A 25,006-nucleotide genomic window follows, 5' to 3' on the forward strand; every position below is an offset into this window, starting at 1 on the left:
AAAAAAAAAAAAAAAAAAAAATGCTCTTCAAAAATATCTGAACATATACAGTTGACTCTTTAACCACACAGGTTTGAACTGTGTGGGTCCACTCAGATTTTTTTCAATAGTAAATATTACAGTGTAATGCAGTCCAGGGTTGGTTGAATCTATGGATGCGGAACTGTGAATATGGGGAACTGTTCACGTGGTGGGATTTTTTTTTTTTTAATGCTCACAACAATTCCATTTGGTATCATGTTTTCTTTTTAATTACTTTTTTGTTGAGATGTAACAGATGTACACCTTTAACGAATGTTTACAGATCTGTGTAAACACCACCAAGAGTAAGGGAAATTTCATTTCCCTCACCCAGAAGGCTCCCTTGTGCTCCTTCTCGGTCAGTACCCTTCCCCCTCCAAGGTAGCCACTATTTTGACCTCTATCACCATAGTTTTGCTTGTTCTTGAACTTCATGCAAGTGGAATCACATATTATGTACTCTGCTGTTTCTGGCTTTTGCTCAACATGTCTGTGAGGTTCATCTCTGGGTAGGCACTATTATCAACTGTTACAGATGTAGAAACAGGTTTGGGAGGGTTAAGCAGCTTGCCCAGAGTTAATGCAGCTGGACAAATTCAGGATTTGAATCCAAGCGATCTGACTCCAGAGCTGGCAATCCTACCCACTGAGCTTAGAATTAATGGTAAAGTTTCATGCCTTTTTTTGGTCCAGATCCTTGATTTGCTGATGCATTGTCATCATTGAAAAAAATAGCCTTAGGGAAGTTATCTTCTTAACTGTAAATAGTACTTTAATTAACTTCCCACTTGATAGAATGGCTATTTTTAGCTCTGCAAAAGATATGACTCTGCTGAAGGTTGAGTGGGTGACCAAATGGAAAATCCATGAGTTGGGAAAGTCATGTGGGATTATCTGGGGGAAGCTCAGGACATGAGGTACATGGAGCAATGCCATTCTAATGTCAGCAGGGAAGGGCTTGGAAGTTTTGCAAGGGAAGGGCTTGGAAGTTTTGCAAACACGCATGGATTTTTTAGATCTTAGCCTCTGATGTTCAGAGCTTGTGTTTCTATTTTTTTATGCCCCTTCAGACATGTGCCTGCCTCAGATTACTAGTCACTAGCCCTGTGGGGACAGAGAACATGGTGTCAAAGAGAAAGTGGAGCCTAAGCCAAACCTCCAACTTACAGTTCAACTTAGAAAAGAAATGAATATCATACTGTGTACAAGGTTGATATGATTTTTTAAAAATTGTGGAGGGCGTGATTTCAGACTTATTGAAAGAGTGTAATAACAAAGAACTCACACGATACCCTTTACTCAAAAAAGTTTTACCATTTGCCACATTTGCTTTATTCTCTTAAACACACACATGTATGTGTGTGTATATGTACACACACATATACATATATGTAATCTTTCCTGAGCCATTGGAAAAAGTGGAGTGCATGTATTATGTCTCTTTATCCAGTAATACTTCAGAATGTAGTTTCTAAGAACAGATATTCTCTTTAGTATACCTACAGTACAATTACGAAATTCAGAAAACCTAACAGCGATACAATACTGTCAAACTAATCTAATGTCCATATTGCAATTTTATCAGTTGTCCTAGTAATGCATTTTTTTCCTGGAATAAGTCCAATACAGGATCATGTATTTCATTTAGTTATCATGTCTTTTTAGTCATCTTTACTCTTGAATAGTTCCTCAGCCTTTTATAGAATATCCCTCAATTTGGACTTTTCTGATGTCTCTTTATGTTGTGAAACCGGTTATTATGCATTTTTGGCAGGAAAATTAGATAAGTGATGTTGTGTCCTTCTCAGTGTATTACCTCAGAAGATGCATTTTATTGGTTTGTCTCACTATTCATGATGTTAATTTTTTCCCTTGTGTAAGGTAGTGGCTGCCAGTCTTATTCACTGCAAAGTTATATTTTCCTTTGTAATTAATAATTTGTGGAGAGATACTTTGAGATTATGTATGTATCTTGTTCTCTTAGTCGCACCCCACACACTTAGCATCTATTGATGAGTCTTGCCTGACTCGGTCTTTAATGGTTGCAAAATGGCGGTCTTTCTAATTCCATCATTTCCTATATATATTTTTAAAACGTTCTATTATAATAAAGCACTCCACTTATTTATTATCTATTGGCAATGGACACATGATTTTTAAATTAATTTTTTTGGAGTATAGTTGATTATACAATGTTGTGTTAGTTTCTGCTGTACAGCAAAATGAATCAGTTATACATATACATAAATCTACTCTCTTTTAGATTCTTTTCCAGTGTAGGTCATTACAGAGTATTGAGTAGAGTTCCCTGTGCTATACAGTAGGTCCTTATTAGTTGTCAATTTCTTATTCAGTGGGTCCATTACCATCATTTATTTTGATACTCCAGTTTCCTGAGATTTGTCCTGCAGGAGTCCTTTTCAGCTGGCTCCTTTATCCTTTTGACCAGCCTCCCATTATTTTATTGAGCAATTCCTTCCTTTCTGGTACAACAAGATGTTCTACGATCATCTTTTATCTTCTTTTCCCCAGGCTTGGAATCAACCATTCTTCAAGGAGCTCTCTTTTTTAGTGAGGATGGGTATTTCAAAATCAAGATCTGAAGCTGGTCGCATGCATTCATTGCTACCTGAGTGTCAGTGTTTCTAGGTCCTTTCAGTTACCACAGAAAGGGTTAGAAAACATGTATTTTAGGAATTATGATTTCATAATTATGCCTCCAATTCTAATCCTGCCCCACAAAGTTCTACCTTGGCTTCCCCACTAAAATATTTGCTTTCAAGATTATTGAAATATTTACTTATTTCCTTAGTTCTACAATATACATAAAATAGTTTCAGAATTGCTGTATTCGTACTCTGAAAAATCTATTAAGAGTTCAAGATTTCTATGCATTTTTGTCTTTAAATGTATGTACACAAAGTATTCTCTTCAGGAGTTAACTTGGAATAGGTTCTCACTTGCCCCTCCTTCCCCCACCCCATGATTTTTTTTTGGCGGTATGCAGGCCTTTCACTGTTGTGACTTCTCCTGTTGCGGAGCACAGGCTCCAGACGCGCAGGCTCAACGGCCATGACTCACGGACCCAGCCGCTCCGCGGCATGTGGGATCTTCCCAGACCCGGGCACGAACCCGTGTCCCCTGCATCGGCAGGCAGACTCTCAACCGCTGCGCCACCAGGGAAAACCCCCGAACCCTAAGATTTTTATTCATTTGAAATACTGTTGAATCCATTTGCTTCTCTTCAAATTGAGTTTGAGTTTTTCCTCTCATGTTGGTTTAATTTTCTGAGTATGTAAAATGGTTTCAAAAGTTAAAACTACAATAAAAGATGTATTCAGAGATGTCACACCTTCTGTGATCCCCATTTACTCATTTTCCCCACTCCTTAAAGTAATCAATTTTGTTAATTTCTGGCTCACTCTTCCAGTGTTTTCTGCCAAGATAAGCAGAAAAAGTGTAATGTTCCAAGAGTTCGCATGTCACCCTTGTTTGGGGACAATGCTAATCTTCTCTGTATGGTTCCAATTTTAGTGTATGTGCTGCTGAAATGAGTACTTGATATGCTTTTAGCAGTGGCTGCAAGTCAGTGAAGGTTGATGTAAGAGGACAGTGTAGTGGGGATTCAGACAAGGGTGAGGAGGAAGGAGTCAATGATTAGGAAGGCAGTGTGGTGTATAGGACCACGGGCTTTAGAATCAGGCCTGCTTTTGGTCTTGCTTCAACCATTTATTTACTTGCTGTGTGACCTTGGACAAGTCATTAAAGTCATTTCTGTGCCTTCTCTCAAATGGAATATTAGCACCTACTTTATAGGATTATTTGGGTATAAACTGATGACACCTCTGAAATGTTTGATAGTACTTATAATTGATAGCTAATACCTTAATAATAGCAACAACAACAAATCATCACATAATTAGGAGATGAGATCGATGGCAGAGAAATGTATTTGCTAGTACCGCATGGTTCTCACCGATAAGCCTCTTCAGGTGGAAAGACAGCAGACTTAAACATTTATAACTTTTGTACCCAAGTCTTAACATTTCCCAGGAAAATGTATATAAATAATCAGAAAAATCAGAGTATACTTACAACAAACTCTACAAATTCCTAAAATAGTTCAAGACCAGAGTTGGCATACATTTTCTATAAAGGGCCAGGTAGTGAATATTTTAAGCTTCATTAAATTTTAGGATCATACAGTCTTTGTTGCAGCTACTCAACTCAACGTTGTAGCACAGAAGTTATATACAATACTTAAACTATGAGCATAGATGTCTTTTAGTAAAATCTTATTTATGGATACTGTAATTTGAATTTTGTATAATTTTCACATGTCACAGATATTCTTTTATTTTTTCCCAACCATTAAAAAAGGTAAAACCATTCATAACTCATGGGTCGTATAAAAACAAGTGGTAGGCCAGATTTGACCTCTGAACTGTTGTTTCCTTTTCCCTAGTTTAACAGAAGAGAATACTTTTAGATTCAAAATAAAAATAAGGGCTTATACTATGCAATTAAGAAATGAAAACCTAAGTTGATTTAGAATTGAAGTAACATAAATAACCACAGAACTGTCATTTTCAGAATATCTTCTTATAGAAATCTGTATAATTTGGGATACTTTTACTTTACTAGAACTAAATCACATTTTAGGATGATCCTTTGAGAAATATGGTACTCGTATATTTCTAATATTTTGATTATTTATCCAGAACTAATAATTGTACAAGATCAAGGGACTCGGGCGGGGGCGGGGGCAGTTCTGGGATGGAAGCTAGGATCTCTGAGAAGAGGCATGTAAAGCAAGAATAGAAGTGGTGATCTGAGAAAAGAGGTAATATTTGAGATCTGGAGGCCATGATATAGATGAAGAGCAGCTTTAGTAGAGGTAAGAAAAAGTAAAGTAGGAGGGTGGCGTTTGTAAAAAAAAAAAAAAAAAAGTTCAAAGGTGATAGGTCACCTTTTTCCAGCTTTATTGAGGTATAGTTGACATATAACATGGTGTAAATTTAAGGTGTACAATGTATTGATTTGATACACTTACGTATCGTAAAATGATTATCAAGGTGATAGATCATCTTGGATAACTACAACCCCAAACTCTGGTCTTGAGTCAGAAGATCTTGAATTATTCATGTGACTTTCTTTCTTTCTTAACCAGACATTTGGGTTAGTTAGATCTGTTTGATTGGGAGTGTTTTGAGGAAAGAGCATGATGTCTCATAATTATACCACCTCTCTTTGAAAACCAGTTTTCTTATTTATTAGCTGTGTTATTTTGGTTAAGCCATGTCATCACTGTGCTTTGATTTCCTCATTCACTAAAGGAATATTAAGTATTTCCCCTCCCAGGCTTGTTAGGACTAAATGAAATAGCTATTTACAATTGTTATCTGCATGTTTATTATTATGAACAAGGTTTGAGGACAGTGTTTGGAGGGCCAGCAGCAGAGACTCAGAGCTGCTGACCATGTGGGCAGCGTCGGCTCAAACAACCTCGGGTCAATGCTTAAGGCTTTGAGGATGGTGGGATGCTACCCTAGAGTTCTGCTGATTTGTGATGAGAAGATGGAATTTTGTAGCTATATGGGATGAATTAATAGAAGTTAATATAATAGTCTGGAATATTTGGGAACCTCTAAGTTCAATAATATTGTAAATCCTACCTTCCAAAAAATATTTAATGTTGTCTTCACATTTTGCAGCATCAAGCTCCAGAGCCAGATGAGAGAAAGTTCTAAGTATTTAAGAGAATGATATTAAGTAACTCAGTAAATATAAATATAGAATTAATGCCTCTTTTTTCTTCCTGATCCTTTGTGCCTGAGTAGCACTTTTAGCAACATTCTTAATCTATATCAAGTTATGGTATGATTATTAAAGTATATTAAATTGCAGAAACTTGTTTCAGTTGCTACCTCATTCTTTATTCTATCTATTTAGGAAGCTAAGGCTCAGGTCACCCACAAAATATATCATCAGTCTCTCCCACTTTGCTTCTATATCTGGTTCACCTATGGTGCCTTTCTCCAAGTTTCTTATATTGATTTTCCTCTCTCTTCATCCCAGATTCTTATCCACTGGCCCTGATGATTACATATGCTTTGACTTTTCTCTTGCCCACCTGGATTCTCACCTTGCTACCTGCTGACTTCTGGTAATTGCCTTTCCTCCCTCTCTCTGGGCACCTTTCTTGTGACCTGTGGCTACTCATAGGCCCTGGTGACCCTAGATTTCTGTTACTCTGCCATTTAATTTACTGGTAAGATTCATACATGTCTTTAAAGTCTTTCATTTAGTTTTATATAGTGCTTATTTTTAATAAAATTACAACAGTAAGTCTTAAACTAAAAATATGTGGAACTGAAATTTGTATGGTATAGTTGATCAAAGGAAAAAATAGGTTCAGAATGTATCAAGAAACAACTTAGAATAAAAATGAAGAAAGTCAGTTATAGATTTTCATATTCTCTAGTGACTTAAGAAAGGTTAGATGACAGAATATTACATTTTTTTCCTTTGTTTCTTTAAACTCTAGTCTTTTGTTTAATCTCACTTATGTTTCTATGACAGTTTGGAAACTCCAGTTGTACTGAGTGGTTTGTTACCACTCAGTACAGTGTTTGTTACCCTTGTTTGTTTCTCTAGTTTTTGTGTCAAATATGGACTTACTAAAAAAACATTGTCACTTAGATTATGAAATTTCTGGGTTTTTTCCTTTAAAATTAACTACCTGTAATGACAATAATCTCTGTGTGAATAAGCATTATTGTGTCATTTGCATAAAGCCTGTTAACAGTTATTACAATGAACATATCAGTGTTCTTAAAATTGGGGGGGTAAAAAAGAAACCCACTGTAAGTTTTGGTATATTGTAATACAATTTAAAAATTAAAAATGCCCAACCTTTCTAGGTTAGTCTTCTACAACTTGTTTTTTCTTATGACAGTATTATGGAGATGTTGGGGTACTTGAGATCGGTTTGTCTCTCAACTCGTGGACGCAGTAATCAATCCCCTGCTGCCTCAGAAGATGTTGTTACTCCACCTGGCAAGAGTGGGGAATACACACACTTCAGTTACACAACAGCAGCAGCCCCTAATATTTCCAGCCTGTCATTCTCACAAAGGATTTGTGATGCCCGAGGCAGACTGTGGCCTGCATTTTGCCGTGTTCCTCACCACTGTTGAAGAATTTGTACGTCCTCTGTGGGGCTGTTACCTGTGCAGAGTTTTCTGGAGCTTCTGTCCCTAAAATCTTTTCAGAAATTCTTAGGATTATGTTAGGGAGTCTTACACCTCATCCTGAAACTCTGAGCTACTGATATATTGTACATACCTATGATAGAGTTAGGAAAGACCAATTTGATGTTTCTCCTTGGGTCCTAAGTTCTCCTCACCTAAAATATATGAATGAAAAGTGATGGTATAACATCCTTCTCATTGGCTCCACAACTGGTAACCACACCTGTCTCTTAAGTATCAATATTCTTTTTTTTTTTTTTTTTTTTTTTGGAACAGCATGTGGGATCTTCCCGGACCGGGGCACGAACCCGTGTCCCCTGCATTGGCAGGCGGACTCTCAACCACTGCGCCACCAGGGAAGCCCAAGTATCAATATTCTTAACTACCAATTCTTGTCTTGTGTTTGTAACTAAGGTTTAAAAAACTGTAGCTGGTAGAAAAAGCTCAAGCTTTATTCTGATGTAACGGGCCTCATGTTGAAATGATTCAACAATCATTTATGGAGGGGCTTTTCTGTGCAGATGTTGTGCTAGGCACAGGGCAGTGGTGAAGAAGACCATCTCTGTCCCCAAGGATATTACAGTTCAGTAGTGGAGACTGAGAGATAAATGAACAATTGCAGTATGGTTTGTTGAACTTGGCAAATTCCTTGATCTTCTGATCGAGACATGAGACTCTCATAAAGTTTGTTAAAATTAATTGAGATGGCGAATGTAAAGTATCTAGCTTAGAGCTCAACTTATGTAGCAGAAAGTACTACATGAGAGTGGCACCTTACCTAGTCTTGGAGTGGGCTGGGAGGTGTCAGGAAAAGCTACTCAGAGGAGGTGGTGACTGTGATGGAAGCTGAATTCTGAATGATAAAGGAGAATGGTTGGGAGTAGGATGGTGGTCTTTGTTGTTTGGGCTTCTGTCTTTAACTGAACACTAAACTGCCTTGTTGATGTGTCAGTGTATTGTATGTAATGTCTCAAGAGCATGATAAGTCATGTTACACAGTGCTATTTTATATTAAGTATTACCCTTCATTTTCTTTCAGAGAATTAAAGATGGCAGCATAGTTGACTCAGTTAAAACAATCTGTGTGGGGGATCACATTGAAGCCATCAATGGAGAAACTATCCTTGGGTGGCGTCACTTTGATGTTGCTAAGAAGTTAAAGGAATTAAAAAAAGAGGAACTCTTTACCTTGAAGTTAATAGAACCTAAGAAGGCCTTTGGTAAGTCGGTTTGGTTTATCTTTCTCAGGGAAATGAGTACTGCGATATGGTGCCATGTGCTTTTGTATATCAGTTAAGAACATAGGAAGTGATAGATAAGCTCTACTTATAAGGAAAACAACCATTGAAGGAGAAAAAGATTACCTAGAAGGACATTTTCTTAAAAAGACATTTTGGAGTTATAAAGTGTCATGTATAGTGACTCAATTTGCTCCAAGCTTGAAGAACAGCACCTTGTATTGCGTTCATCTTGCCGAGCAGGGAGATTTTTGACTGAGCTCTCTAAACGGTGGTATCTGTCACTTATGGACCTCAACAGCAAAAATTTTAGTTACATACAGAATTGGTATTTAAAGTAGTTATTTGGTCTATTTTAAAGACTTCCTTCAATACTTTTCCTCCATTGGCATTTTAAACTTGGCAGTGTGGAATGGTATGAAATTGCTTCTACTTTGGTGTGACATCTGTACTTGCTTGGTTTTAGCCATGGCAGCTGTGTTCCAACTGCTGTTCAAACCCCTAGGGCTATCTCATCTACAGGAAAATGTGCCAGCTTCTCTCTCACTACCCAGAACTATTTTAATAAGCCAAATGATGGCCTAGTGTTCATCGGTGTTAAAATACCTTCAGCAGAATCATTCTCAGCCCGCCCTTGCTCATCTGTGACTCCACCCACCTTATGTTCTTTCCTTTGCTCACAAAACATAAATATTCCTTATAGTTTGTCTCTAATGGCTTTTCTCAGGGCAGTTAATGACAATGATGAGTGAATGCACTGGGTCTGGGCAATTACATTTCCCCACCCTAAGCAAGTAAGGGGCAGATCCTAGCCATACGAAATTGAAACACTTTCTCTGCTTCCGAGCGATTCTGTGCCATTTACTAGAAATGCAGTGCAGGTGGTATTGCTTGTGGGTGACAGAGTTCCAAGAAGATGTGAGAAAAGGATGCCTTATGCCAGTAGTGCTCCTGGAGGGACCATTCTAGGAACCACTGCCGCAGATACCGTGGTTCCGCATGGTACATCACAGCATCTGAGCTCACTTCCCACAGAGGAAGGTGGGCCATCACGCAGAGTTCTATCCAGCAACCCCTTTTGAAATGGCTTTATTTGGTAACCAACTTCCCAGGTATCACAGCATATAAACTGATAGGATGTAGGCAGTTTGAGATAAACAGTATCTGATTTAGACTGTTTGTAAATCAAAATTATTCTCTTAGTACAGCTCAAGAAATATAATTTCTTTCTACATTTATTTCTACCATAGAATCTGTTTTCCAGAGTCGATCTCTTCCTGTTTTTCCTTGTCTGCATATAAATTGTGTGGTCCCTGTGTTTTTTTGTAGAAAGTTGCTGGTACACCTTAACTTGGACGTTAGGTTGGTAATAGTCTTGGATGTTACAGGGGTCATTGTATTTATCTATTATTGCTCCATGATTAGATTTTTTTCCTTCAATATTTGAGATACATGTATGGACGGTTGGTGTACTTCACTGCCTTATGTGTCTGCGATGGCTGAACCTGCTCTTTTGCTTCATATGAATTCCATGGACAAATTTGAAAAGGATTTTCCTAATGGGGGTATATTATTTCAGGCAGCTCACATTCTGGTGGTATGAGTTAGGATACCTGGAGATTGATTTTGGGGCAATGACAAGTTTTTATTTTCCATGGTTTCAATGGCAGCTTAACTCAATGTAACACCTGCTGGTCTATATGCATTTTTCACTCTGTAGATCAAGGTTTGCCTCTGGGCCCTAGTCCGGGGATTTCTCTTAGAAGTAGGCCTTGCTTCTCTTCCCACCCTTCAGCCCTTAATTTTGGTGCCTATCTTTTTGACTCTAGGATAAAGGCAATGCTAGCTTGTTCCTTACCCTGTGGCCTTATTCCAGCACTTAGCTCTTTTGCCAGGGAGGGAATATATATCAGGAGGTACTTGGGGGACCAGTCTTGGCCCCATTCTCTCCATCCCAATCTTATCTTTTGCTATGTTTCCTTCCTTCCTGTGTTTTTCTAGCATTTTCATTGATTCAAATTTAAAGTCCTTCATGATCTGACTCTGTCATCATGGATTCCTACCAGGAGAAAGGGCCAGTCTACATGAGGCAGAATTCTCTTCTTTGCATTCATGTAGCTTCAGCCAAGATAGCCTAAGTCATTTCTTGGACTTAACCAAAAGCTGTCAGAAGTAGCCACACACTCCAGTATCTTGAGATTTTCCTATCAGCTTCCCAAAGATTTAGCCTGGGGAGGCATGTGGACTGTGTCCCAAAATATAGGAGGGAATAATGTAGTTGGCTGCTTTGTGCTGGCATAGCAGGTATGATGAACACAACTTCTTAACCGCTGATGAGGGAATCCGTACTGCCTGTTTTATTTCCATATTTTACATCCACCACTATCCACACTCCACTTCTAGGGGCCACTATATGTGTCAAGATTCTTTGAGAGCTACAGAATAAGCACTATCTAATTTAAGGAAAAGACATTTTTGGGAAAGACTATCAAGTAGGTCTCAGAAACAAAGAAAGTTCAATCAAGTCTTGGAAAGGTAGGAACTGAGGCTGTTTCAGGGATGTGTGAACAAGGAACTCTTCATGGTACTGGCTTAATTGACTCCCTCCAGTTATTTCCTGTCTTCATGTTACCCCACTTAGGATTCAAATTCCTGGGAGGGGAGTACTTATTAGGTCGTGTGTCTGTCTTGATAGTGGGGAAGGCAGACTACATAATTGACAGGCCCACCAAAATCACACAGAACAGTGAAGGGGAGGAAGTTTCCTTTTGGGTAGGAAAAGACAGATGTCCATTTAACCATTTCTCTAAGCTTTTACATCTTGTTCTTTAGGTAGAGAAGTGTTTGTTTTCTCTTGACTTTGAATCTGACTCTATCCATGCATGATGCTGTCAGTCTGGTGTATCAGAATGAGTCTGGAGGGAGGAGGGTATTGTCAACTGGCTTTGGGTGTCTAGTCTTAAGGATTTTATTATTCTACTAAGTTTTGGGTGCTATATAGATGGCTGTTTGGCAGTGGGCTATCTGGAGACCATGACAGTATCTAACTTTCTTTCAGGGAAAGGCTAAAGCCATATTCTTCTTGGTGCTGGCCACCAAATTTGGAAGGGACCTCACTCCATAGATTGGGACTACACTCCTTGAAGGTCCTTCATTTATGTATCCCACAAATAATTTGAGAATTTGCTGTGTTCCAGGTACTCTGCTATGCCTAGCAGATACTAAGAAAGAAAGACTAAGTTATAGCTCCTGCCTCTTGAGAAGCTCACAGTCTAGTAGGAAGCTGTTATGGACTGAATTGTGTCCCCCTAAAATTTGTATGTTGAAGTCCTAATCTCCAGTACCTCAAAATGTGACAGTATTTGGAGATAGGATCTTCAAAGAGGTAACTAAGTTAAAATGAGGTCATTAGGGTGGCCCCCTAGTCCAATATGACTGATGTATTTACAAGAAGAGAAAAATTGGACATGGAGACATGTAGGAGGCGAATGCCTTGTGAACATGAAGACAGCCAACTGCAAGCCAAGGAGAGAGCCCTCAGAAGAAAGTAACCCTGGTAACAGACGTCTAGCCCCCATAACTGTAGGAAAATAAGTTTTTGTTGTTTAAGCCATGTGGTCCTTTGTTATGGCAGCCCCAGGAAACTAATACAGAGGCCAAGAAGCAAAAAAAGAAAATATACTGCAAGTTCTTTGACTATGGCAGTAGATCTTGGACTTCCTGACAATACAGAAGGTATAGGTTGGGTGTCTTAGCAGTCCTTTGGCCTTGGGCAGATGGCAAGAACTTACCAATATGTTTTCGTTCAATGAATATTTGAGTAATTAGTATATACTGGTCTTAGGGTGCTAGTTGTTGGGATAAGAGTCACTGTTCACCAAGAAACTACTGTGTCCCATCACCATACTACATACTTGGTATTCCATAAATAAGATCCAGTTCTTGCCTTCAAGAACTGCATGTCTAGGGACTTCCCTGGTGGCACAGTGGTTAAGAGTCCGCCTGCCAGTGCAGGGGACACGGGTTCAATCCCTGGTCCGGGAAGATCCCACACGCCGCGGAGCAACTAAGCCTGTGTGCCACAACTACTGAGCTTGCCCTCTAGAGCCTGCAAGCCACAACTACTGAAAAACTCATGTCTAGTGAGAAGAGATGGATATGAAAAAATTTCAATAAAGGGTGTTAGAGGTGATAGAATGTACTGGAGGTCTAAAAGTGGGATACAGCAAACCAACCAAGGAGTTTAGGAAAAGCTTCCTGGAGAAGGAGTTTGAGCTGAATCCTAAGAGGCTTACTCAAGGAACGAATCAGGGAAGGTTGTCCTAGGGAGTAGGAATAAAATAAACAAAGGTGCAGAAGCATGAAGCAGTATCATATATCTTAGAATATGATGTATGTGGGTGTGACTGGAATAGAGGTTATAGGTTGTGGTGTGGCAAGAGACAAAGCCCAAGAGTCAGTGGGCACCAAATTATCAAGGGCCTTATGTATATAGATAAAGAGTGGACAGTGGAGAACCACTGAAGGGGTTTAGGCAGGGGAGAAGCATAATGAGACCTGGATTTTAGAGAGGTATTTTGGAGACCATGTCAGAGAGGTAGGGTATGAGTAAAAGGTCAGGAAGTCAATAAAGACTCTATTGTGTTGAGGAGAAGCAAGATGAAATCCGGAGACAGTGCCAGTAGGCACGGAGATAAGAAATGGTTCTGAGGATTAGATGGTGGTGGGCTGGAGCCATTAGTGCCCATCTCTTTTCAATTCCATGTTCAGTGGCATCAAGTCGGTTGCTTGAAATTGGCTCTGGTGTGGTATTTGCGTCACAGAAATAGAGAAGTGCTGCAAGTCAGGGCTTTTTTTTTTTAAACCTGGAAAGGTGACTGTTAAACATTTACCTGCATACCACTGAATATTAAGAAGGTAAAATTGGTAACGCATTGGATGTTGAGGTATAGGAAAAGAAGTTGCAAATGATGATCCACAGATTTGTGGATTGTGTGTGGTGCTATTCCTTGAGAGGAGGAAAACTGGAAAAGAAAGATTTGGGTGAGGAGACAGGGAAGAGAGATTGTACTTACAGTACAATTTTGGGCCTTAAGTTTGAGATCTGTGGGACAGTTCAGTTGGAAATACGGTAGATGTAGATGGGCATTTAGAATTGGGGCCTAGGGAATGGGATTTCTGAGTAACTTGAAGCCATGGAAGTAGATCAAGTTACTCAGAGTAATAAGAGAAAAAGGCCAAAAACAGAGCCCTGGGGGAACCCCAGCATTCAAGGGATAGAAAGAGGAGTCCACACAGTGAGGAATGGCTGGACTTGGAAGAGCCAGCTTCTGGGTGGCCTTTACCCAAGCACTCAAGGAACAAGTCACTTGTCCCAAGAGCAGACGTGCCATCGCAGCTTTCCTAAGTTGGCTATGGGACTCTGAGGGAGGAATAAGCGCTATTATAAAACATACCCTCAGAATCTCCTCTGCTGGTTTAAATAGCTGTTTTTCAGCCAGTAGGTGTCAACTAGTGTGTTCGGAGCACAAAGTAGAATAGAACTGAAAATTTCATAGTGCTTTGTGCCTAGTAAGGGTAAGCATTGTTTCAGTTTCAATGTTTCCGTGTATGCATATGGGTGTCTCAGATATATAATATATGTCGTGATATAATGTATTATATATATTTCTCACTGTCACAGCAAAAAAAAACACAGAAAACAAAAACATTTGAAAGCGTCTGGTTTAAATGACCCCCTTGTTGAAAACTTGTAATTTAATGGGAAATCTTATTCATACCTAACATGGTTTCTCCTGGTCAGCTGCATTCCAATCCAAATTTTCCATCTTCTAGCCATGAGTTGATGGCAGCCTTCCCAGTTCTTATCAAGTATCGGCTGGAATGTCTCTAGTGGTAATTTTTTTAGGGCATGGCTCACTTCCTTTTCTCTTTAGCCAGTGAAAAGGAACATGTCTCCACAATGAGCTCAACCCTTCAGAGTTTGCCCTGTAAACCTAGATTTTCCCAGGGCTGTGAAAATTCATTCTTCCATTTAACTGGCTGAAGGATCAGACTAGTTCAACTGGTTTGTTTTCTTACGAGGCCTTTTAATTATTAAATGTTATGAGGCCTTGATTCAATTTTATTTAGATGAGTCTCTACTTAACTTATCCTGGAGAATTTCTTTAATTTGTAATTGTTCCACTTTATGGAAAGAGGTTTGTGGAAGGAGGTATGAAATGTATCAGTAAAGTGTTTTGAAAACAGAAAGAGAGTTGAAAGAATGTTGGCCTCCTAAAGCATCGATAGTCTTTGTTTTGGGGTTAGATTTTGTTACAGATCTCTGGGCTATGTCTTCTTTTAGAGACCTCATTTCTGTGCTATGTGCCCATCAGAATAGGATGTTCAGTATGTGAAGTACGTCCGATTCCCTTGAGTCATTCACAGCTGGAAAACTTGTACCTCATCTTCGTGATTCAGCTTAACTGATGTGCTCATTTTCAAAGACTAAGTCTATTTGCTATTAAGAGAAACTTTGGCTTTTAAGTATTATGACTTCTTAGATAGACACTTCAAACATTTAAAAAATACTCTCTACTATTCATGCTATTTCGAGTGAACATTTTTCAAGCAACAGTGTGTTTGGTACATTTTTTTTGTTTCTTAATTAATTATTTTTGGCTGCGTTGGGTCTTCGTTACTGTGCCTGGGCTTTCTCTAGTTGCGGCGAGCGGGGGCTACTCTTTGTTGCGGTGCGCGAGCTTCTCATTGCGGTGGCTTCCCTTGTTGTGGAGCACGGGCTCTAGGCTCTTGGGCTTCAGTAGTTGTGGCGCACAGGCTTAGAGCACAGGCTCAATAGCTGTGGCGCACGGGCTTAGTTGCTCCGTGGCATGTGGGATCTTCGCAGACCAGGGTTCGAACCCGTGTCCCCTGCATTGGCAGGTGGATTCTTAACCACTGTGCCACCAGGGAAGTCCGGTACTTTTATATATACTGAATTCTACTAAATATCCTGTGGAATATGAAAAAAGTTACAAAAGGGACAACAAAGTGTTAAGTATGTAGACTCTGCCACATATGGGCTGTGTGTTAATGTGACATTGGGTGAATTAACCTTTCTGTGCTTTGGTTTCCTCACACAAAAAGTAAAGATAATAATATCGACCACATTGGGCCGTTGTGAGGATTAAATGATTAAACACAAAAACAATCAGAACAGTCCCTGGTGCATATAAGTCTATGGTGGAAGTTAGCTGCTATTATTACTACTGATACTATCTTGAAGGTGTAGCCCTTTCTTTAAGGAGTAATTTTAGAAACAGGATGAACCCCACATGAAGCAAGAGAAACAATGTGGGTGAGTTGGTGATTAGCAAATATTTGTTGAGAACTCTGGCACTCTTCTGGATCCTGTAAAGACAGATGGTAAATCACATCTCATATCAAATAATGAACTATATCAGTATGTCATTGTCACAGCTGCCGTTCACTTTTCTAAGTACTTTCTAAGTCGGAAATAATTTAATACTTACAGCCATTCTAAAAAGTTAAGCAATCTGTCCAAGATTTTAGAGTTAGCTAGTGACCGTGGGAGGTAGGCTTCTAACCCCTGCAGTGAGCCTCCAGAGCCAGCCCCTAACAGCTGTTATGGATGAGTCAGCGTGTTTACTGTCCTCAAGGAGCTTGCAATTTACATAAGGAGGCAGATATATTAAGAATCAGGTAGTTTGGGCTTCTCTGGTGGCGTAGTGGTTGAGAGTTCACCTGCCCATGCAGGGGACAAGGGTTCGTGCCCCGGTCCGGGAAGATCCCACGGCCTAGCCACTGAGCCTGTGCATCCGGAGCCTGTGCTCCGCAACGGGAGAGGCCACAACAGTGAGAGGCCCGCGAACCCCCGCCCACCCCCAAAAAAAGAATCAGGTAGTTTATCAATAGCCGTAATAGCTACCATTTAAAGCAATTGCTTATTAGAAGCAATATGGTATAACGGTTAAAGGCATAGATTCTGGGCCACACTGCTTGGGTTGAATTCCTACCTCTGCTGCTTACTTCCTATGTGATCTTGGACTACTTACTCCCTCCCTTCTATGCCTGTTTACTTATCCATAAAGTGTTGTGGGGATTGAATGTGTTAATGTAGGTAAAGCACTTGGAGTAGTGCTTGCACACAGTGCTGCATAAATGTAAGTCGTTGCTACTAGGACTTCTATTCTGGCCTGATGCAATCCTTGTGTCATTCCTATGAAGGTTTTCTAGATAAGTAAACTGAGGCTTTGGGCAGTTGAATACCTCCCTGAGGTCATAGTACTCCATTCCTGTTTGCTCCTGAGGCTTCTGCGCTTAACAGTATGTGTTACTGCCTCTTAGACTATAATGCAAACCATATGATATGTGCTGTAATGCAGATTTAAACGAAGGGCAGTTCAGCTGAGAGCTGATTTGTCCATGACGGAGAAGGGTCCTGAAGCTGAGAGGGAGGGAGGCTGGGAGCAGTGGTAAGATTGCGAAGGAATTTTCCCAAAGTGATAAGCCATGGGACAGATGGCTTATATAGCATGTCCCACCAGTATCAAGGACCAGTGTCCCATTCCCACGTAACTCCCCATGAGAAGTGATAGGCCTCCTGATAGAGTTGCAAAGGGATATCAGGGCTGTGAGAGCTGTGACCTTGCCATCTGAGGTGAAAGAGCCCCTGTGCCCTGGGCTTGGACACACTGACTTGGAGGTCAAGCTTCAGAGTAGGATCTATGTTGGACTGAGCACCATATCAGCCCTCTGGATCCCAAGAAGGGGAGACTCCCAAAGCAAAAACCAAGACTCAGTTTCTCACCAAACCTGTGGGGTGAGGGGCTCCCAGTCAGATTCAACCTGACATTTCTTTTCTCCAGAACTGTGGAGCAAAAATTTAAATCCACTACAGACATTTAAGTGGGTGTTTAAAGAGGGGAAAGATATGAGTAGGTGAGAAAGATTCCTGAAGAAGATTGCACTTGAACTTGGCCTTGCAGGATGGCAGGGGAAGTACAGACAAGGAAGGAGGGTTTCCTGTGGAAAAGAGTCTTGGAGGGACTGCAGCAAATCAGGCTGCAAAAACAGCTCCAGGCCATGTTAAGAAGACCTCTGAAAACTAGGTGGGGAACCTGAGCTTGTCGGAGAGGATAATAGGGAATCATGGAGATATTAGAACTGAAGAATGAAATGATGAAATAGACTTTGGGAGTTAAGCCCAGAGGAGGAATGTTGGCTGTATTTGATTGGAGGAGAAACCACGTCAGAAGCTGCTGCAGTAGTCCAGGAGGAAATAATAAGGGCTGGGATTGGAGGCAGCAGTGGGAATTCGCATGAAAGAAGAAAGCCTGAGTAATACTGCAGAGGCACAACTAGAGGTTAGAGATGGGTTGACGCACTTTAGCTAAAAGAGGGAGAGAGAAGGTTTGGAAGAAGCAAATGTAACCCCAGGTTTCTATCGTTGGAGCCTGTGATAAAAGTGATCATTGGAAATGGGGCCATTGGATGTAGTAATGGTTTGGGAGAAAGGGAGAGAAGTTTAATTTTAGATGTATTGCATTTTATGTGACAGTGGCACTCTCATGTATTTTTTTGGCAAAGGTTTAAAGCACTCACAGTGACAACTTTCGGGGCTAGAACATGCCACTTAATCATCTTTTCATGTCATAGAGTTTGTTCTGCCTTTCTTATATCTAGCTAGACATTGGTTTGGCATTTACCACAAAAATACTATGGAAGAAGATAAATGAAGAGCCAAGTTCTCTTTTGTGGGGTGTGGCAGATGTGTTAGATGAATGCTGGGTGTAACCGATAAATGTGTTTTCAGTGTAAAGACTCAGCTGGATAAAGACCTAGGCTAAATATTCACTCTTTTCTACTCTAGCTATAAACTCTCTCTAAGGGAAAACTTATTAAATGCTCATGTTTTCAATCTAAGAAAGGTAAAATTATTATGATCTATAATACTGAAAGCTCTGTAATCTGTATTTCCCGTGTCACTTACCCTAAACAGTGATTGATTTCTCTTAGAACTACAATGTTTAAGGAGCCTTTGGAATTAATAACAACCATGAGTGGAAGGTAGATAATAGTTCTCAGCTGTCTGTAAGCTTGATAATCAAAATAGCCATGTAGGATGAAGGGGTCAAAACTGGTGCTAACATGGAAGTGGCTTCCTTAATATGGTAGAACAGTGTGAAAATAATATAACTTATTGGTCTAATTGCTCTTTTTCTAATAATACACATTTCTAATAATACACATTCTTCCCATTGTATAATGGGAAGTGTCATGTAATTGTAAGACAATGGATCTGACAAATTATACTCAAAACTGTCAGAGTATGCCTTCAGAAAAATGTAAGCAGATAAACAGTTCCCTTTGTGTATGGGAAAATGCTTGATATATTAAGTGAAAAGACAGATTACAAAACAATGTACAGTAATATCCCGTTTTTTGTAAAAAACTATCTTTACATGTAGAAGAAGTGACTTGCAGTATATGTATATTGAAATGTTAACAGTTATCTCTGGTGGTGTGTTTATGAATGACTTGTTTCTTTAGGTTTCTTGTGTTTCTCACCTTTTAAATACAAAATATTAACTTTTATAACCAGAAAACAATTATTTAAAAAAAAGTCTAGCATTCCTAGTCTAGGAAGTAGAGAAATGGAATCATTCCACTTTTAGTAGCTTTATAATTTTTAACTGTATGATCATACTTATTTTAAACAGCTTTCTTTAACATTATCTTAAATGGTTCCATGTTAGAAATGTGGTAGATTACATTGTATCAACTTTTTAAATGGACAGGATTGTGTTTTTTGTTTTTTGGTTTTTTTTTGCGTTACGCGGGCCTCTCACTGTTGCGGCCTCTCCTGTTGCGGAGCACAGGCTCCGGACGCGCAGGCCCAGCGGCCATGGCTCACGGGCCCAGCCGCTCTGCGGCACGCGGGATCCTCCCGGACCGGGTCACGAACCCGCGTCCCCCTCATCGGCAGGAGGACTCCCAACCACTGCGCCACCAGGGAAGCCCCCTGTGTTTTTTTTTAATATGAACTAGACATTTAATTTAATTTATTTATTTATGTTTATTTTTGGCTGCCTTGGGTCTTTGTTGCTGCGCGCGGGCTTTCCCTAGCTGCGGAGAGCGTCGGCTACTCTTTGTTGCGGTGCTCGGGCTTCTCATTGGGTGGCTTCTCTTGTTGTGGAGCATGGACTCTAGGCGCGCGGGCTTCAGTAGTTGTGGCTCACGGGCTCTAGAGCGCAGGCTGAGGAGGTGTGGCGCACGGGCTTAGTTGCTCCGCGGCATGTGGGATCTTCCCTGAGCAGGGCTCGAACCCTTGTCTCCTGCATTGGCAGGCGGATTCTTAACCACTGTGCCACCAGGGAAGCCTGGCAGGATTGTTTTTGTAACTACTAAACTTTTTAAAAGGTGGAGGAAAAATATGTGTAATAAACCACGAATAAAAGTGAACAATTCTTGATTTTTGAATTCCCATAAAATCATACTATGGAATAAAATAAGTATAAAAGGATAAAAATACTTTAGCCATCCTTTTAACTTCCTCGTGTTAGAGTCCCGAGGTTTGTAGTATTTTTGGTGACACAGTCCCCTCTGGAGTAAAATTATCCCAGAGATGCACGTTAACTTTTGCCTGTGATTTCAGGGAGTTATGAAAATAGGGTTGAGTTTTTCTCAAATGACACTCTTACCTAGAGAACAAGATGATTTTGGGCATAGTTATTTCCCTTCTGACACTTGTCTTACACTGTTCAGTCTCATTAAAGGAACAGTTAAGAGCAACTTTGTGTAGCCTTTTTTTTTGGGTGGATTGGGTCATGTGTTGCCAGCCCTTTTGATCCGATAGCCACCTTGTGTATGTGGCATCCACTTATCTCCTTTTCCTTCGTATCCGCCCCAGCACCCTACCAGCTCGATCAAAACAAAAAAAACAGCATAGCTATTCTGAAGAAGTCTGAAGAATGTTGGAGAGAGGAAGGAGACATAGAAAAAGGGAATGAATAAAGTTTGAAATTCTGGGGCAAAGCTAGGTTTTATGTCAGCTACTCTGAGAGAGGGGTGGGGGGAGAGAGGGAGGGAGGGAGGGAGGGAGTGTTGGGGGTCGAGGTAGGGAAGTGAGCACACCAGCTGTTTATGGACAGTGTCATTTATGTATGTCCAAGCATTGGAAGGTCTCTTTAGAAGGGTTGCTTCATTGCTTAGACACAATTCTGTATCTGTGAGGTATCTTTCACTTGGAAACAGTGGAAAATCTTATTACCCTGGCTAATGCAGAAAAGGGAAGCTTATAAATCAACCGTCCGATTCTGTCAGCTTCTCTGAGAGAGGGGTGGGGGGAGAGAGGGAGGGAGGGAGGGAGGGAGTGTTGGGGGTCGAGGTAGGGAAGTGAGCACACCAGCTGTTTATGGACAGTGTCATTTATGTATGTCCAAGCATTGGAAGGTCTCTTTAGAAGGGTTGCTTCATTGCTTAGACACAATTCTGTATCTGTGAGGTATCTTTCACTTGGAAACAGTGGAAAATCTTATTACCCTGGCTAATGCAGAAAAGGGAAGCTTATAAATCAACCGTCCGTGAGTGATGTCGGCATTAGCAAAGCTCTATTGTAGGGCCCGTACAATGTGATCAGGACCCCGTTTCTTGCCCTTCCTTTCTGCTCTTCTGCCTGAGGCATCAGCTTCATCATCCATATATCCTTAACGTATCCCAAGATGGTGATCAGCAATGGCTGGGACCATGTGCTTCCTTATTTACATAGAACAGAAAAAGAGAGTGTCCTTGCCTCAGAATTTCTAGCAAAAGTCCTTAGATTTTTTTCTGACTTACCTTTGTTCCCATGTCTACCTCTGAAACAATCACTGTGATGAAGGGGATAAGTTAGCTTGGCCCATTTGTGTGTCCCATCCCTGAAGCTGGGAGCAATCAGCTTCCCCTGAACCACAGTGATCCTCATGACCACTGGGTACTGAGAAGACAGCCAACTAATGTCTGTTACCAATGGCAACTCATAATCTTTAATAGAATATAAAATCAGGCAGTGGCTCTGGGGTAGCCCAGCTCTACCACTTACCCGTTGTCTATGACCTTGATGAAATCATCTTACTTCTCCAAGCCTCAACTGTAAGTTTAGTTGTAAAATTAGAGTAATACCTACCTTGTAATAGTGTTGTGAAGATTAAATAAAAGAACTTATCAAGAATTTCTAGTACCTGGGACATATTAAATGATCAGTTAAAAAAGTTACCTTTAATTTTCCCAGATGATCTATGTTTTTGCCCCTAGATGAATTATAGTGTAGATGTATGTGTGTATATTTATTCCTTTGAAATAAGACTGCAGTCTAAGAATAACACTAGTGTATGAAACAGCATATAACGCTTTATAGCCATATGTAGTGAGAAATTCTATACCTTGAGAGATTGTCTGAAAATGACGGCAGAGAGCTGCAAACCCCAAAGTAAAGTTGTCGACCCTAATTATTATTGTTTTGTAGGCATGTGTCAGCCTCCAAGAGAAACTTAAAATTTGAATTTTGATGAGAAATCACCCAACTTTTAAAAGTTGGCAACTAATTTAAAAAATCTGAAAACGTTGCACACTTCACAAACATGTCTGTGGACCATATGTCACCGAACTACCTGTTTGCAGCCTTGAGCTGTGAGAATTATCCTTTGTGCCCAAGTCCTTTTCTCTGGTATCATCCATGCACACTAAACTTCTCAGGTACCCAATGGGAAGAAAGTTTCAAGTGAATTATTCCCAAGAGGGGTAGAGGCGTGGTCAACTGAGAGTCACCCAGTTGGGAGGGACTCTAAAACATCAACTCTCCACTCCTTGCTTTTGGAGTCTTGGAACTCATGGTCTGGAGCATGATCCCTTCCCCTTTTCCCACGTAGCCTTGCTGTCTTAGGCCTTCATGGCTGGGTTTCTGCTTGGACATTTTCCCCAGGAGGTTTTGGGTTCATGAGAATGAAGCATGGGAGCCCACTTGGACCTTTGATACCATCCCTCCCTATGATTAATACATTGATGTGTGACATCTGTTCTTGTGAATTTGGTTAGTGTGAGTCAATCCCTAAGACTCAGGTCAGTTCTGGAAACACTGGAAGAAAGCATTTCTGGGCCTGCAGTGCTGAAAGTCATTGGTATACACATCCTGCAAAGTCCTGCCTGAGTTGCCATATGGCCACCATTTTTTTTTTTACGCGGGCCTCTCACTGTTGTGGCCCCTCCCGTTGCGGAGCACAGGCTCCAGACGCGCAGGCTCAGCGGCCATGGCTCACGGCCCCAGCCGCTCCGCGGCATGTGGGATCTTCCCGGACCGGGGCACGAACCCGTGTCCCCTGCATCGGCAGGCGGACTCTCAACCACTGCGCCACCAGGGAAGCCTTGGCCACCATTTTTGATGCTATCTAACTCCAGAGGTGGAAATTATAGAAATGGAGTAGTGAATTTGGTGAAGTAGCTTAGTTTACCTACATGGGTAGTTAGGGGAGGGGACTCTAAGTTTCCAGGTTGGAGTGTTGATGTGTCTGCCCTCTTGCCCACACGGTGTCATGTAACTCTAACAGGACGTTTTGAATGGGGGTCAGAGGTCCAATGAGATGGACACTGGAGGGCCCCCACTGCTGAGTGCCCCCGCCCCCCCCCCACCCCCAAGGAGCTGGGCTTAAACTCAGCCACTTTGGCCAATCTGAGTAGGGTAATGGGTCATCTGTTGTTTCTACTCCCCTGTAAATGGAAGGGGGAAAAAAATCACAGTTCTATAGAAGATAGAATAAAAAGGAGACCTTTGTATTTGAAGTGACAGTTTTCTGAACATTCGAAGAGAGACTTCTGCATGTTTCTCATCCTGGGAAAACCAGTGCAAATGGTTTTGTTGGGGAGAGCATGGGATGAGCAGATGGCTGGCTGTCCAGTGTGGACCGTGTCAGCAGAAGCAAATCCAACAGCAGTAGCAGCTTTCTGTGTATGAGCCAGACCACGGGGCAAAGCACCTTTCATACGGCAGCCATTTGAATGCTTAAGACAACATCCTATATAGGTAGTGTTACCGAGAGATCGGCCTCTCTGTACACAGGTGCCGAATCAAATCTTGGAGACAGAGTTCTGGGTGAAGTAGAAAAGGATAGCTTTATTACTTTGCCAGGCAAAGGGAGACACACTGGGCTTCTGCCTTGAAAAACGATGTGTCCCAACCCGGGAGGATTTGATGAGGGTTTTATAACAGTGGTTCAAAGGTGAGGGTCTGTGACAAGATTAGGGTTGAGCAGGGCCTGCACGCCCTTAATCTCAGCTCAGGTGGTCGGCTAATCTTGATGAGCTTCTCTGGTCCCTTTAATCTGGCCTCAGGTGGTTTCATGGATGTTTCTCCCTTGATTAACAACTGTTGGAATCTGCCCTTTGGAACTCAGGGAAGGTCATAGAGGCTGGAGCCTTGCCCACAAGAAACGGGACAAAAGAGCCTCTGTGCTTGGGAGTCCCACAGGGCCTCACTTGGTTTCAGTAGTGTTCTTGTACAGATAAGAACTTATTCCTTAAGTTCTCACAATTTGTAAATGGTGAAGCTGGGTTTTAACTCAAGTTCTCTGATTCTGAAGTCTATCTCTTGCTGGGCACAGAGGTGTCCATATGTGCCCCCCTCTCATGGAAATCATGGCTCTGCCCCTGCTATGAACTGTACTCCAGGCCAACGCAGGCCCTTGTGGGACCAGAACAAGATCTTGTTCTGCGCAGAAGCAGGAGAATGCCTACCCTTCTCACTGTCACCCTGTGTCCATTGGGGATCTAAACCATTTGCATGTGTTCCACCTGAAGATAGGGCCTTGGCCGCTGTCAGTGCTCTTCTTCCCCTGGGGCTCAGGGTGGGACTAGAGACAGACATCTTGCTGTCTTCTCCATTTCCCCATCTCTCCCCTGACCTTCACGTTGTAGCAGGGGCTGGGGGTTGGTCTGTTTATTGAAAATGCCAGTTAAAATGGTATCATAAAGAATGACACAAGTGGATATAAACATTTTATTTTAAAACATATAAATATACGTTCTTTTACAACTCTTTAGATGTAAAAAGCTCTTTGAGTAGAGGACACAAATTGGAGTTCTATGAAGTCTTGCTTTAGTAATCAGAACCTGAACGCACATCTATGGTTTCTGTTTGATATCTAAAAGCCAGATATGTGAAATGCTGGATGGTTAAAGATATTTTTCCTAATCTCCTAGCATCATTTTGCCCACACCATTTTTTTTTTTTTTTTGCAACTCGCCCTTATGGACTCTTTCCAAAGCAGTTAACCTAGTTTTCCTAGCAATAATAACTCCGTGTTTCACACTTATTTCATCAGCTCACGTAGTTTTAAATTCAATTATGTAATTAGAGTAACAGATACAGTTGCCACAAAAGGGTTTGGAACTAAGGCGACTGCTTCTTGGTGACATCCCACTCAGCTGTGGGAGCAGCTGTGTACCCCTGAGCTCTGAGTG

General features: G+C 41.0%; 1 protein-coding gene and 1 non-coding gene across 3 annotated transcripts in view; one reads left to right on the forward strand and one right to left on the reverse strand.

The window, feature by feature from the left end:
• GIPC2 (GIPC PDZ domain containing family member 2) overlaps positions 1-25,006 on the forward strand; it is an 87,144-nt gene that overhangs the window by 30,790 nt on the left and 31,348 nt on the right. For both annotated transcript variants that reach the window (XM_024734670.1, XM_024734669.1), the window contains exon 3: positions 8,314-8,494. In XM_024734670.1, the coding sequence (XP_024590438.1) occupies positions 8,314-8,494 (181 nt within the window). The remainder of the gene's footprint in view (positions 1-8,313; positions 8,495-25,006) is intronic.
• LOC112392811 (U6 spliceosomal RNA) lies at positions 3,473-3,579 on the reverse strand. Its single transcript, XR_003001755.1, has one exon. It is a non-coding gene; the product is annotated as a U6 spliceosomal RNA (small nuclear RNA).

Source organism: Neophocaena asiaeorientalis, unplaced genomic scaffold, assembly GCF_003031525.2.
Source record: "Neophocaena asiaeorientalis asiaeorientalis breed wild unplaced genomic scaffold, Neophocaena_asiaeorientalis_V1.1 scaffold15, whole genome shotgun sequence".
Taxonomy (NCBI): domain Eukaryota; kingdom Metazoa; phylum Chordata; class Mammalia; order Artiodactyla; family Phocoenidae; genus Neophocaena; species Neophocaena asiaeorientalis.